The sequence below is a fragment of the Heloderma suspectum genome, chromosome 2 (genome assembly GCF_057233095.1).
Source record: "Heloderma suspectum isolate Gila_16-S chromosome 2, 16-S_ref, whole genome shotgun sequence".
In the NCBI taxonomy this organism is placed as follows: Eukaryota; Metazoa; Chordata; class Lepidosauria; order Squamata; family Helodermatidae; genus Heloderma; species Heloderma suspectum.
Genome location: NC_139459.1, coordinates 201,119,352 through 201,133,352, shown reverse-complemented (window position 1 = coordinate 201,133,352; position 14,001 = coordinate 201,119,352). Strand labels below are relative to the sequence as shown.

Sequence of the window (14,001 nt, the reverse complement as noted above, 5' to 3'; positions counted from 1 at the left end):
TCTCTGCAGCTGACCTATTTGGTCTGTGGAAATTATCTACGAGGCATCTTGAGCCAGCATGGTGTAAGAAGAGTATTGGGCTAGAACAGGCAGACCCGAGTTCAAATCCCCACTTGGCATGAAGCTTGCTGGGAGACGGGGGGCCAGTTGCTATCTCTCAGTCCATATGACCTTGCAGGGTTGTTGTGAGGATATCATGAGGGAGGGGAGAACCATGCAAGCTGCCCTGAGCTCTTTGGAGAAAAGGTGGGATGAAAAATGTGATAAATGAATAAATAAAAATTTTCCTGTCATTACTGATTTGGAGTAATGGGACTAATGAAACTGCCCCTCTTCAGATCTTAGAACACTACAGCTATCTAGGAAATGGGATGATATAATAATAGAATCCTACAACCAATTTGCAGCGGGAGTGGACCCCATCCTGCATTCATTGCGCCTCCCTTCAAAGTAGGCACTAATTCCAAACATGGATTGTGCCTCTTTTAGGGGACGTTGCTTCTACTAGGGATGTATGGATTTTATTAAATCCATTCCATCTGTGTTTCACAGAACGTTGTGAGTCTTTCGTTCTGTCGTTCACTCATTGATGCAATCGGATTTTGTTCTACTTGCGCTAATTCACATTAGTGCTAATGCGCAGTTGTGCACTTGGGCTAATGTGCATTAGCACAAATCCCCACCAAAAGTGAAAAACAGGTCAGCAAGTCTGTGGAATCCACATGACTCAGAACAAGCCGGTCCGCTGTGGAATCCACAGGTCGGATTCATAGAAATCTGAAATCATTTGAATCCATTGCAGATTTGAATCCATTGTAGATTTCTCCGACGTCCCGAGCTTCTACTGACTAGGGCCCCACCCACGATGATATGATATTACCCTGTATCCACCCCCTCCCTGATTTCCCCATGCACCATAAATCCCTTAATCCACCCACCCTCCTAGCATCACATTGACCCGTGGTGGTGGTGGGGGGGCAGAATTGCCACCTCCCCAGAGTTTTTCTGTTCCAATCTTAATTGATTGGAACTTGCAGAGGGGGCCCCCTGGGGGTCCAGGGAGGTGGTAAAGCCAAGGAGAATAAAAGCTGACCCAGAGGGGGAAGGGTTTGGGTAGGCAAAAGGGGGAAGAGAACAGGAGCCAGGAGGACTCAATCCGGGTAGATGATGAACCCAGAGAAGGTGCTGTACTTGTTGGTGTTGCCCCCATGCACCTTCCCTCCATCCAGCTTGATGAAGACTTCGTCACCCACATCTAGGTGCAGGATCACGCTGTTGCTAGCATAATCATAGTTCTGGTCAGCATCCTGTGCAATGGCACTGGCCCGGACCTGGGAGAGAGAAGAGGAGATTAATAGGCAATGGAGAAGGGCTGCTTTTGGGAGAGGCGAGGGGCTTTTAGCTGTGCATAAGCAGGGCACCGCATAGTCTGTCTTAAACAAAAGTAATCCAGAAATGTTGCGATGAAAAGCTAGATTCTGCAGCTTCACTGAGTGGTAGAACTGGCAAACATGCAGGCATCTGCTATCCGTGGGGAGAGTGATACAATTACTCAGTGCCCAGAAGCCACATCCACTGACCACCTTCCAGGTGTCCTATATATCAAACCAGGAAACAGATCATAGTTTTTAAGAGTTGAAAGTAGCTTGAGAATGGCTTTGCTTCTCTAGGCATGTGTGCGTGTATTTCTTTTATCCTACTGTTTCCTCTTGACATACCGGTTTTGAAGGTTTGGGAGAATGATACAAAACCTACCAAGCCTATTCACCAGAGGCAAAAGTAGTAGGATGAGTACACATTGTGCCATGAACAACTGTTCAGCCCTATTCAAACTTGTCTTCAATTTGCCAAAATACCTTGCCTCCTGCCAAACCCAACTGCTTCTTGGTACCATCTTCTTCTCCACTTGATCTTGTAACTGGGAGAGGAAAGAGGAAGGTGGCACAAGGTACTTTTTAAAAAATCTCGGCCACACTTTCTTGTAGTTCTTGGTTGCTTCACGTGGCTCCTGAGTCACAGTGCGGCTGCTGAGGATGCTAATAGATTCAAGCATGGCTTACATGGGGTGGGGGAATCAAAATTTAAATTTTCTGCACAAAGAAAAGCTGAATTCTATGCCTGGTATAAATTATGCATGCTTTCCCTTATTTATGCATAATGTAATCTAGTTTTCTAATCTTATGGGTGGGGCGGGAGCTATGCAGGGCCTTGAAGTCTCCACTCCTGACCACAGGAACACTTTATGCAGCCACCCTCTGGGTTCTGAGATTTCACCAGGCGTCGCCCATACACTGTCAGATCTATGTATATTCTCTGTCTGTGACAGCCAGATTTTTTTTAAATTGCAGGAAGATGTATTACGTGCCCAATACTAAATTTTGATTGAGATTTTGGGAGAACTGGTTGTAGTTTTGTTTTTTGTTTTGGGTGTGGAATCATGGAAAACTCCCAACCAGTGCCATCTCCAGGTTTCTGAGGGCTCTTGGGCAAGGCACCCTCAATGGGCCCCCCTCCCTCAGTGAGCCTACTTTCTCACCACCATTGTCACCAGCTGCTGTTGCACCTCCTCCTCTTTCTCATCATTGCTACCGCTTGCTTGCTTGACAGGCTGAGAGTCCGTGAGCGAGCAGGCAGTGGCCTCTGCTACTCCTCCTCACCACCACCACCATTGTCTGGGCCAGACCAAGAGGTGGGTGAATAGGCGGGTTACAATGGGGAAAAGGAGGAGCAAGTCCAGGGGGTTCTTGTCACACACCCTGCTGGGCTGTGGGCCCTTGCGAGGTACCCAACTATGCCTACTCTTGACACTGGCCCTGCTTGATGTTGACAAAAGTACACTTTTTGGAATGATTTGGCCTATCTTCCAAAGCACTACACCTCCGATTGCTACCCATATATTAGTAGGTACATATCACTGAGAGAGAGCAAAAACACAGATTGCTTAGTGATCCATGCCGCTCCCTATTGCATCCTGGGAGCCTGCTCTTCTCTCCCATTGTCCTTTTGGTGTTGTATGCAACTGCGCCAACTAACTGCATTGGTCTGTAGTGGTAATGTACACCTTGAGTATGCACACCATCCCAGATCCTGCTTAGCACCATCTAGATAAATCATGCCATGTGCACAAAGCCTGTGCTTACTGCAAAGATGAGTTGTATTTACAGGGGCATGTTGTGTTCTGCAACTAAACAAGCCAGATCCTGCAAACCTAAATAATTCAAACATAGCAGATTTGTGGAATCTGTTGTACTAGCGGTATGGAGGGACAAGGAGACCTGTGTTCCTTGAGTGCGAGGATCCTTCTCAACCAGCTTTCTGGCTTCTGAAATATCATGAAACAGTCAACGCCTCTGTCTCTTTTGAAGCTTATCTCCTCACTAGTATAGACTTAAGATGCTACAGGAAAAAAACACACAAATGTTAATGCTGACATGCTCAGGATGCTGAATTCTGTTCCAGGTATAAAATTCTGCACTGATGGTGAGATCATAGGCCCATGTAACAAATACAGCTCTCAGCATACCAAACAGCTATTAATATAGGAGAAGCAGAGAATAATTGTAGATTGATGATGGGAAGCAGTGGCTCGCAGGCGAGAGCTGGGGCTAGTTCAGGCATCTGCCTGTACATCTTAAATGGCTATTACGTACGACAAGGCCTCTAGGAAGTGTGGTTCTTGGAACATCCACCTGAGGTCCTTTTCCTACAGCCCCCTGCAAATCCAAGGCAGTGTTATTTTTGCTGCATCTGCACATTAGCACAAGGTGATTTCAGACGGTGGGATTACCTATTCATTCTGACCAATCTAGGTTTCCTGCTCTCAGGTTTCCTGCTTTTCCTGCATTCCAACTAAGCAAAAACAGCTGCTGTGTGTGTAAAGATTATCAGGCTGCTGCAACCCTATGCAGCTATGGCTCTCCAGATGTTGTTGGATACAACTCCCATAATCCCTCACCATTAGCTATGCTGGCTAGGGCTGATGGGAATTGCAGTCCAACCACATCTGGAGGGCCACAAGTTATCCACTGGTGATCTAGAAGCAAGCCCCATTCAGTTGACTGGAACTTCTGCAGGAACATCCATAGTATCAGGCTGCATGTCTGTTAAGGCCTCTGCTTCAGGGCTGTTACAGAAGGGCAAACTTTCAATTGGCACCTTTAATTGAGAATACTCTTTTGGAATCTGTTTCAGTGGTATGATAAGGCACATTTGGTAAAGGTACATTTGCCTGACTTCATGAAGTGCCTGAGGCTAGTTCATATCTTGCTAAGTCTTTCCTGCAGCCTCTTCCCTGCAAGATTTCAGGCAGCCTTAATCATTATAATGATGCCTGTTGGTTTGCTGCTTTCTTCTCAATAGAGACTCGAAGCAAGACTTCATTCAGCAGATAACGTTTATGAGCAGAGTGCTCTCGCTCAGGTGAGCAGTCCACCAGATTCTGAGAGTCATTCTTGTTGTTGTTGAGAGTCATTCTTACTTAATAAATAAAGCATGAAGGAAAATTAAAATGACTGGGACTGTTTAGCTAACTGGGAAGATGATTAAGAGGAGCCTTGATCAAAAGCCTTAAAATTTGCACCAGGAAGAAAGCCTGGCTTTGAATGCAAGTTGAGGCTGCTTATGTTCCACAAAGGCAAGTAACTAGGACATATCGGGATACAGTTGAAACCAGCCTGCCCCAACCTAGTGCTCTCTTGATGCATTGGACTACAACTCCCAGTATGCCCCAGCCAGGGCATGCTGGCAGTTGTAGTGCAACACATTTGGAGGGCACCAGGTTGGAGAAGGCTGGTTTAAAGCCTCCCTCTGCAGGCATCAGTTCTGCGTCTCTGTTCCTCTACCCTTGAATACCACAAAAACATCCAGTGTCCTGAGTGTTCTGAAATTCGCATTATACATGTCACTGTACTCTGAAGAGCTTTTATATTACTACTTACCTAGTCTTCTATCACAGAGCTGGGTAGAGCTCAGGTGACGTGTGTGTGTGTATGTGTGTGATTGCTAGCTCCTGACACATAGGAATGGTGTTCTCCAATCCTATGCTTCAAATATTTATTCACACACTTGCCCCTCCTGCTTGTTATGGGGAAAAAGTAGAAGTTCTACCTACTTTACAAGCCAGAAGGTGGTGGATTGTGAATTGTTGCTCTCGCCCAAGGATGGGAAACGCCATTCCCTAAATAATCCTGTTTTCTGACCTGGAGATCCTAAAGGAACAATCATGTTTTCTGGATCTGAAATTTAGCTTCAGAGCAAGAGGAAATGCCCAATGGAATGTGATTAGTCCCAGTGCTTTTAAGATTTTTCCCTACTCTGAAGATGTTATTGGAACCAGGAACTCATTGCCACAGGACTGTGGCTTTACTGAGTTTCATAGCAATACAAATGCTCTTGCAGTTGGGATGCTTGTTCCTGAGCCTTTAGTGCTGGTAGCACAGGGTACTGTTGTTGTTTTCAGCCTTCTATATTTCGCTGACCGTAAAACTGTTCCAACTGACATTTTGAGGAATTATGTATATTTATATCTTTGGGGCCTTAACTCAACTGGCTCTTAGGGATTTGGGTGATGTCTTCATGCAAATCAGATTATTCCTCTTTTACTGCCTGCGGATGAAGTTTTATCTTTCTACTTTGTTTGTCTTAATTCAAGGTGTTGGTTTGAAACTTTAAAGCCCTAAAAGGTTCAGGGCCTGATTTTCTACCTGTCTTGATATGAACTTGCTGAAGTACTAAGGTCTGCAGGAGAGGCCCTTTTGAGGGCACCATTGCTTGCAGAGGCCCGTCTGTCGGGCGTGAGTGAAAGGGCTGTCTTCTGTATTGCTCTCAGACTGTGCCATACGCTCCCTTCAGATCTACGACTGGCTGCCACTCCCTCAGCTTTTTCAGAAGTAATTAAGACGCATCTTTTTAATTGGGCCTTTTAAATTGCTTGCAGTGGTTTTAATGTTTTAATATAGCTTTATTTTTATTTTTCAGTATTTATATTATTTTGCTGTATAAGCCTTACAGAAAAGCAGTATAGAAATACTACAGATAAACAAAAGATGATGAGTATTTACACATGCACACAGACACACGCACACACATATATATCCTCCTATAAGTAAAAAGCAGCTGCCATGAGTCATACTGTCCTTTTACATTCAGTTTCCTTTGAGCTGTGGGATGGGCTAACTGTTGCTAAGCTCTACCGAAATTAATGGGTAGTTTAGCTGCTCTTTGTTGGAAGCCACATTAGAATGTATCTTGAAGGAAATTTACCTGCAGATATGTATGCAAACAAATAAAGGCAGTCTCTACCACTGTTCAGATCCCAAAGACTTTCCCTTTGATTTTGGCAAAATCACTTGATTTCTCTGAGCCTAAGTTTTATGAGGAAGTACATGTTCTTTTTCTCCAAACATTTCGGTTAATGTTGCCAGCAATGCACTTCTACATGAGACAAATGGGTTAGTCTCTATGCAAAGGAATAAATGGACACAAATTTGATATTAGAAAATGCAGTATTCAGAAATCAATTGGTGAACATTTCAGTCCCCCAGGACATTCTGTTGCTGATCTGAAATTGGCAGTCCTTGAACAAAGGATCTTCAAAGGGAGGATCTAGCATGAAACTGCTGAATTACAACTTGCTCACCACAGGACATTTTTCCCAGTGTTGCCTCAAATTTGGAGCCAGTCCCAAACTCAAATACAAAGTGACAGGAAAATCCGTCAGAAAACCAGCTTGCAAAAAAGCGGGTTTTACGGCATGAAAGCCCGCGCTTGCTACAGCAAGTGGCGTATGTCATGTGCCATGATCATCTGAGGTGCAGTAGAACCAGAGTAAATCCCCCATGTAGATGGGGCCCAGCAGGAATGGAAGTGGATACCACTATGCTATACAGTCCATCTTCTGGAGAGGCTAGGGTGGTCTCCATCAAGAGCAGGGCTTTGTTTGTTGCAACCATAAGGCCCCAAACCTTCCAGGAGAGGTGTGGGACTGTGGCTCAGTGCAGAGCACTTGCTTGGCATGCAGAAGGTCCCAGGTTCAGTCCTCAGGTATGGGTGGAAAAAACCCTGCCTGGAACCCTGGAGAGCCTCTGCCAGTCAGTGTCAACAATACTGGGCTAGATGGACCCAGGGTCTGACTCAGTATAACGCAGTATCTTATGTACCTTCTTCCTACTGGTTTTCTGCAGATAGGAAAAAACCCCTATTTATTGCAGTTGGGCTTTGAAAACTGAGGTTAACTGCTCTAACTCATGTTTGAGGGCTATTTTGCTGTGCTATTTTTCTTTTTGGTCTGGTCTTAATAAAGTATGCTGTTGTCTTATTTTATTGTATTTGTAATTTGCAAACAGCTGCACTATATTTATGGACAGTGGTATCATAAATAAGTAAATTAACAACTATAGGTCACAACAGGATCATATGGGAAATTGGGTGTGGCAGGATTGAGAATGGGAAGCTGAAGAGGACATGGCAGTATGTGCAGAGGGAATGATGAGAATGATGGGGGGATGACATAGCAGTGTAAGAGTTGCTTGGAAGTGTAGGAAGCAAGTATGGACTACCGTTCTGGAAGCGAAAGGAGAGGACAAATTCTTAGTGTGGGGTGTATTGCCCCAGCCGTGGGCTTCAACCTCTTAATTTAGAGGTGCAAAGATAGTGATAAATCAGACCCAGGTTTACTTACAAGGAGTACTTTATTGAGTAACTTACAGCATACTGGCACACCCAATGGTTGGATCACACAGCTTCTTTGAACCCAGAGCCATGGGGTACAATGGGTTTTATACCATACATGTTAGCAATCAGGCAGCATAACAGCAGCAAGCACCCCCTAGCATTCATTCCCAGCACAGACTAACAGTGTTTGGTTCTCAGCACAGCCACCTGTAGGTCAGCATAAACACATTGCTTCACTTCCCAGGCACATCTAGATTAGATACTCTACTCATTAGTATGGAATGTGCTAGGCCTCACTATCAGCCCTTTGACTCATCTTCACATGCTCAGAGGCAGCTTACTAGCAAGGAAATTGCACCCATAATGAACTTAAGCAAGTATTATGGATCTCTAGGCCTCTCTAACACTACAAATGACTTGGCTACGCTCCTGGGGCCAATACAGGAGGCCAGTTGTAGATAATCAAAGTGCAATGACCTTTTGTTGTTGTCTTTAATGAAAGGCATCCAAATTCTTTATTACACACAACTAAAATGACATAACTACTGAAAAGCGGTGGGATTGTTTTTCATGATTGCAAACCTCCCCCTACTAACTTGCTCCGAAAGGTGATGTAAGAGAAAATCTGGCTTCTCTTAAAACAAAGAACATGAAGCTGATTTTTTGTATAGAATAGTCTGGCTTTGTATGCTCTTTGTCTTCTTTACACTCCCCACAAGCCCTATGAAACGTGTGTGTGTTGGGGGGGCAGGGAATGAAGATGACACTCTTCAATAAACCTGATGGATTTTGGTAGCTTGGGAAATGCTGTGCAGGCAGATCAGTGATTCCATCCCCCTTCCATGGTTAAATTATATGTAATGAGTGTATGTTGTGTTAATTCTGTTTAATTACATTTGCATTATTAATCGTTTCAGTAATGGTGTGTACGCTGCTTAGTGATTTCCCCCAGACACATTCAACACAGCTGGATTCAGTTTGCCAACCTGCTATATATCCAGGTGCTCACACAGACTGGTACATGCCCATATACCTCTATACACACCCATATCCACATCTGTCTAGACATGTATGGATGTACACAAATGTGTGACCCTGATTTCTGTGACACAAACTAATAAGAGGATTTAGCATTCATGTGACCTCTGCCTCCCACTTCCAACTGAACAGCCTCCTGTCCTTGACCCATTTGTACACACATCTTGATGGTACACATTGATAAAAGGCCATATTCATGCTTTTTCCTCCATGAAAATTAAAATAAGGAAGAAGCCAACCCCATATTCTCTGTAACAGCTTTTGTGCCTATTTTAAGTATGCAGTAATGTATAGAAGGGCCGCATGAGACTCTGGCCTCAACCTACATCTGACAGCATTGTCAGAATCCAAGGTGCAGGATGTCGTGGTTATGTGTTTTTAACCTTTCTGTGAGCTTATCCTGATCCAAAAATACGACAACGTTGGGCTGAAGTGGGTTGAAAGAAATGCGATGGAATAGACGGACACTGGAAAAGATTAGTCACCTGTGAAGGGCGGAAAGTGGCATCCAGAAGGAATATGAATGGCTACATAAATAAAAGAATGTACATATCACTTCTCTTTACCATTGCTGACACCAGGGCTGGAATTTTGTTGATTTGCTACTGAATACAGACACTTGCATCTGTGATCAAGGGCAAGGTGGTCTAGCTTAAATCAAGGCGATTTACTTCCCAAAGTGGGAAAAGACTGGTTTTAAATTAGTTTAAATGCATTTCCCCCATATTTGTATAATCCCCATATTTCCTGAAAAGCATCCGTACTCACTGGTAGCTGCAACAATTAAAATAAAGTGGCTTGCAGCTAAATAGAGGTTTTGTACATCCTAGGGGCATAATCCAAAACCTTTGGACACATGCCCTTTGCACTCCACGATTATCTGCTTATAGACATTGGGTGGGATCCAAACTTAGTAATACTTGGAGTAGATACATTGAAATTAATAGGATTTAAATTAGACATGACTAATTTGAGTTCTGCTGATTTCAATGGGTCTACTCTAAGTATGACTAAGTCTGGATCCAACCCAAGATTGGCAATTATGAAGGTAAGAGATTTCTGTTTGGTTTTCTGTGTTCTCTCATGCAAGGACACTAAACAAGTCAAGCTAGGTACCCTGTACATTTCAGAATCAGGAGCTGCTAGTTACTGGGGAGAACAGTGATTCTACATATGATGGAAAACAAGGATACAATCCAGTCCAATTTGAGCATGTTTGAGCTCCCACTTGGTTCTATGGGAAAGTAAAACATCAGCCTAATACTCTGAAGTCAACAAGACATAATATTGCTTAACTTACAGTCCAATTGTATGCAAGTTTACTCAAAAGTATTCAAATTATGTTGAATTCAGTAGGAGCTACGTCCTAGTAAATATGTTTAGGATTATAGTTGATTGTGCCTTGAATGTCCATGCTGTTTGGTTGATGGTCATAAATATCTATAATTTGCCAGAACAACATATGACCTATCATGTCTTACTTTATAATGCTTAACTTCAAAAGTCAGATTTTCCCCCATTTTTTTAATGTATAATAGTAAGCTTTAACTCAGTGGGTTAATAGAGGGTCATGGATTCAGTTTTTAGAAGTTACATGTAGACTGAACATGTTGATTTATGTTAAAAGTCAGATTTCATATTAAACAGCATTATTTTTATAAAGAGATACTTGGTATAACTGAAAATGTTAAACACTCAGATTTAAATGATAAAAATTCATTTTTAATGTGTGTGTTTTAACCATTTTTCATCTACTCTGGAAAGGAAAAAAATGGCTTTGCTCCCCAAGATATCTAGCATGGCAGTGCCTCTTAAAATTAGCCTACCTGTCTGCTTACTTTTTGCTCACTCGCTCCTGCCCATAACCCTTGAAATCACTATGCCTGATCCACACTGTCCCCGGAAAGGAGGTCATGGTTGTTTAGGATGCAGTCTATGCATGTTTAGCTGGAAAAAAAGTCCTAGAACTCCCAGCGTGCCCCAGCCAGGCTGGGGCATACCGGGAGTTGTAGGACTTTTTTCTGTCTAAACATCCATAGGATTGCAGCCTTAGAAAACAAAGAAGCTCCTTTTTCTTCAAGGGAACCACTGAAATGAACTGGATGCAAACTGCTTGTGTTCAGAGACCAGCAGTTTTCATTCTTCAGCTCCAGGGGCAATTACGCTGGGCAGAGGGATCGTAGTCCACTAGGGTGTGCTGGATGGTAGATAAAGAACAATATTGTTTAGGAACCTGGAATGTAAGATCAATGAATCAAGGTAAGCTGGAGGTGGTCAAACATGAGATGGCAAGATTGAACATGGACATCTGGGGAATCAGTGAACTAAAATGGACAAGCATGGGCAAATTTAATTCAGGTGGCCATTATATCTACTACTGTGGGCAAGAATCCCTTAGAAGAAATGGAGTAGTACTCACAGTCAGTAAAAGGGTGGGAAAAGCAGTACTGGGGTACAATCTCAAAAACGATAGAACGATCTCAGTACGAATCCAAGGCAAACCATTCAACATCACAGTAATTCAAGTCTATGCCCCAACCACGGAGGCCGAAGAAGCTGAGGTTGATCGGTTCTATGAAGGACCTACAACACCTTCTAGAACTAACACCAAAAAAAGATGTCCTCTTCATCATAAGGGATTGAAATGCCAAAGTAGGAAGTCAAGAAATCACCGGGATAACAGGCAAGCATGGCCTTGGTGTACAAAATGAAGCAGGACAAATGCTAATAGAGTTTTGCCAAGAGAACATGCTGATCATAGCAAACACTCTTTTCCAACAGCACAAGAGGCGACTCTACACATGGTCATCGATATGGATGGTCAATATCGAAATCAGATTGATTATGTCCTTTGCAGCCAAAGATGGACAAGCTCTATACAGTCAGTAAAAACAAGACCTGGAGCTGACTGTGGCTCAGATCATGAGCTGCTTCTTGCAAAATTTCGGCTTAAATTGAAGAACATAGGGAAAACCACTAAACCATTCAGGTGTGACCTAAATCATATCCCTTACAAATATACAATGGAGGTGAGGAATAGATTTCAGGGATTAGACCTGATAGACAGAGTGCCTGAGGAACTATGGATGGAGGTCCGTAACATTGTTCAGGAGGCAGCAACGAAATCCATCCCAAAGAAAAAGAAATGCAAGAAAGCCAAGTGGCTGTCTGATGAGGCTTTACAAGTAGCTGAGGAAAGAAGGGAAGCGAAAAGAAAGGGAGAAAGGGGAAGATATATCCAACCGAATGCAGAGTTCCAGAGAATAGCAAGGAGAGACAAGAAGGCCTTCTTAAATGAACAATGCAAAGAAATCGAGGAAAACAACAGAATGGGAAAGACTAGAGATCTTTTCAAGAAAATCAGAGATCTCAAGGGAACATTTTGTGCAAAGACGGGCATGAGAAAGGACAAAGAAGGCAGGGACCTAACAGAAGCAGATGAGATTAAGAAGAGGTGGCAAGAATACACAGAAGAACTATACAGGAAAGATCTGAATGTCCCTGATAGCCATGATAGTGCGGTCACTGAACTTGAGCTGGACATCCTCGAGAGTGAAGTCAAGTGGGCCTTAGGAAGCATTAGTAACAACAAAGCTAGCGGAGATGACAGTATTCCAGCCGAGCTATTTAAAGTCCTAAAAGATGATGCTGTTAAAGTGCTGCACTCAATATGCCAACAAATTTGGAACACTCCACAGTGGCTACAAGACTGGAAAAGGTCAGTTTACATTCCAATTCCAAAGAAGGGCAATGCCAAAGAGTGTTCAAACTACCGTACAATTGCGCTCATTTCACATGCCAGCAAGGTTATGCTCAAAATCCTACAAGCTAGGCTTCAGCGGTATGTGAACCGAGAACTAGAGATCAAATCGCCAACATTCGCTGGATCATGGAGAAAGCAAGAGAATTCCAGAAAAACATCTATTTCTGCTTCATTGACTACGCTAAAGCCTTTGATTGTGTGGATCACAACAAACTGTGGCAAATTCTTAAAGAGATGGGAGTACCAGGCCACCTTACCTGTCTCCTGAGAAACCTGTACGAGGGTCAAGAAGCAACAGTAAGAACCAGACATGGAACAACCAATTGGTTCAAAATTGGGAAAGGAGTACGACAAGGCTACATATTGTCGCCCTGCTTATTTAACTTACATGCAGAATACGTCATGAGAAACGCCGGGTTGGATGAATCACAGGTTGGAATTATTGCCGGGAGAATTATCAACAACCTCAGATACGCAGACAATACCACCCTAATGGCAGAAAGCGAAGAGGATCTCAAGAGCCTCTTGTTGAGGGTGAAAGAGGAGAGTGCAAAAGCTGGTTTGAAACTCAACATTAAAAAACTAAGATCATGGCATCTGGCCCCATCACTTCCTGGCATATAGAAGGGGAAGAAATGGAAGCAGTGACAGATTTTATTTTCTTGGGCTCCAAGATCACCGCAGACAGTGACTGTAGCCATGAAATTAAAAGACGCTTGCTCCTTGGGAGGAAAGCTATGGCCAACCTAGACAGCATAGTAAGAAGCAGAGACATCACCTTGCCAACAAAGGTCCATATAATCAAAGCTATGGTTTTCCCAGTAGTAATGTATGGCTGTGAGAGCTGGACTATCAGGAAGGCTGAGCGCTGAAGAATTGATGCTTTCGAACTGTGGTGCTGGAGAAGACTCTTACGAGTCCCCTGGACTGCAAGGAGGTCAAATCAGTCCATCCTAAAGGAAATCAACCCTGACTGCTCATTGGAAGGACAGATACTGAAACTGAAGCTCAAATATTTTGGCCACCTAATGCGAAGAGAAAAGTCACTGGAAAAGACCCTGATGCTGGGAAAGATTGAAGGCAAAAGGAGAAGGGGACGGCAGAGGATGAGATGGCTAGATAGCAAGTGCAATGAATATGAACTTGAGCACACTCCGGGAGAGAGCGGAGGACCGGAAGGCCTGGCGTGCTATGGGTCCCCTCCACCAGTCATGTCCCCTCCACCATCCATGCCACCGCATCATTGTCATTTTATTTGTATAATGCATGCATATCACATTCAAAACAGTTTTGAGCATACAAACACAGGGGAGGTACAGTATGGTAAAGTTCGTGCACTGCCGATCACTCAGGCAAGTGAACCAAGCTACACAATGCAGAGGAAAGCAAATCCTCTCTTCCAGTCATGATGTTGCTTCCATCCACTTTAGTTTCTCCTTTCCCCAGATACAATGGCACCGTACGAAGATAGGGTGCTTTCAGAGACAGTGTTTTGTAGATGATCAGCGCTCTGAATCAGGGTACCTTCT

At 43.5% G+C, this 14,001-nt stretch overlaps 1 protein-coding gene across 1 annotated transcript in view; it reads right to left on the bottom strand.

Moving 5' to 3' along the window:
• Positions 1–1,151: 1,151 nt before the first annotated feature.
• The window catches only part of C1QL4 (complement C1q like 4), a 31,247-nt gene continuing 18,397 nt past the window's right edge, over positions 1,152–14,001 (bottom strand). Inside the window, exon 2 of the mRNA XM_084837307.1 lies at positions 1,152–1,331. Coding sequence (XP_084693433.1) covers positions 1,152–1,331 — 180 coding nt within the window. The remainder of the gene's footprint in view (positions 1,332–14,001) is intronic.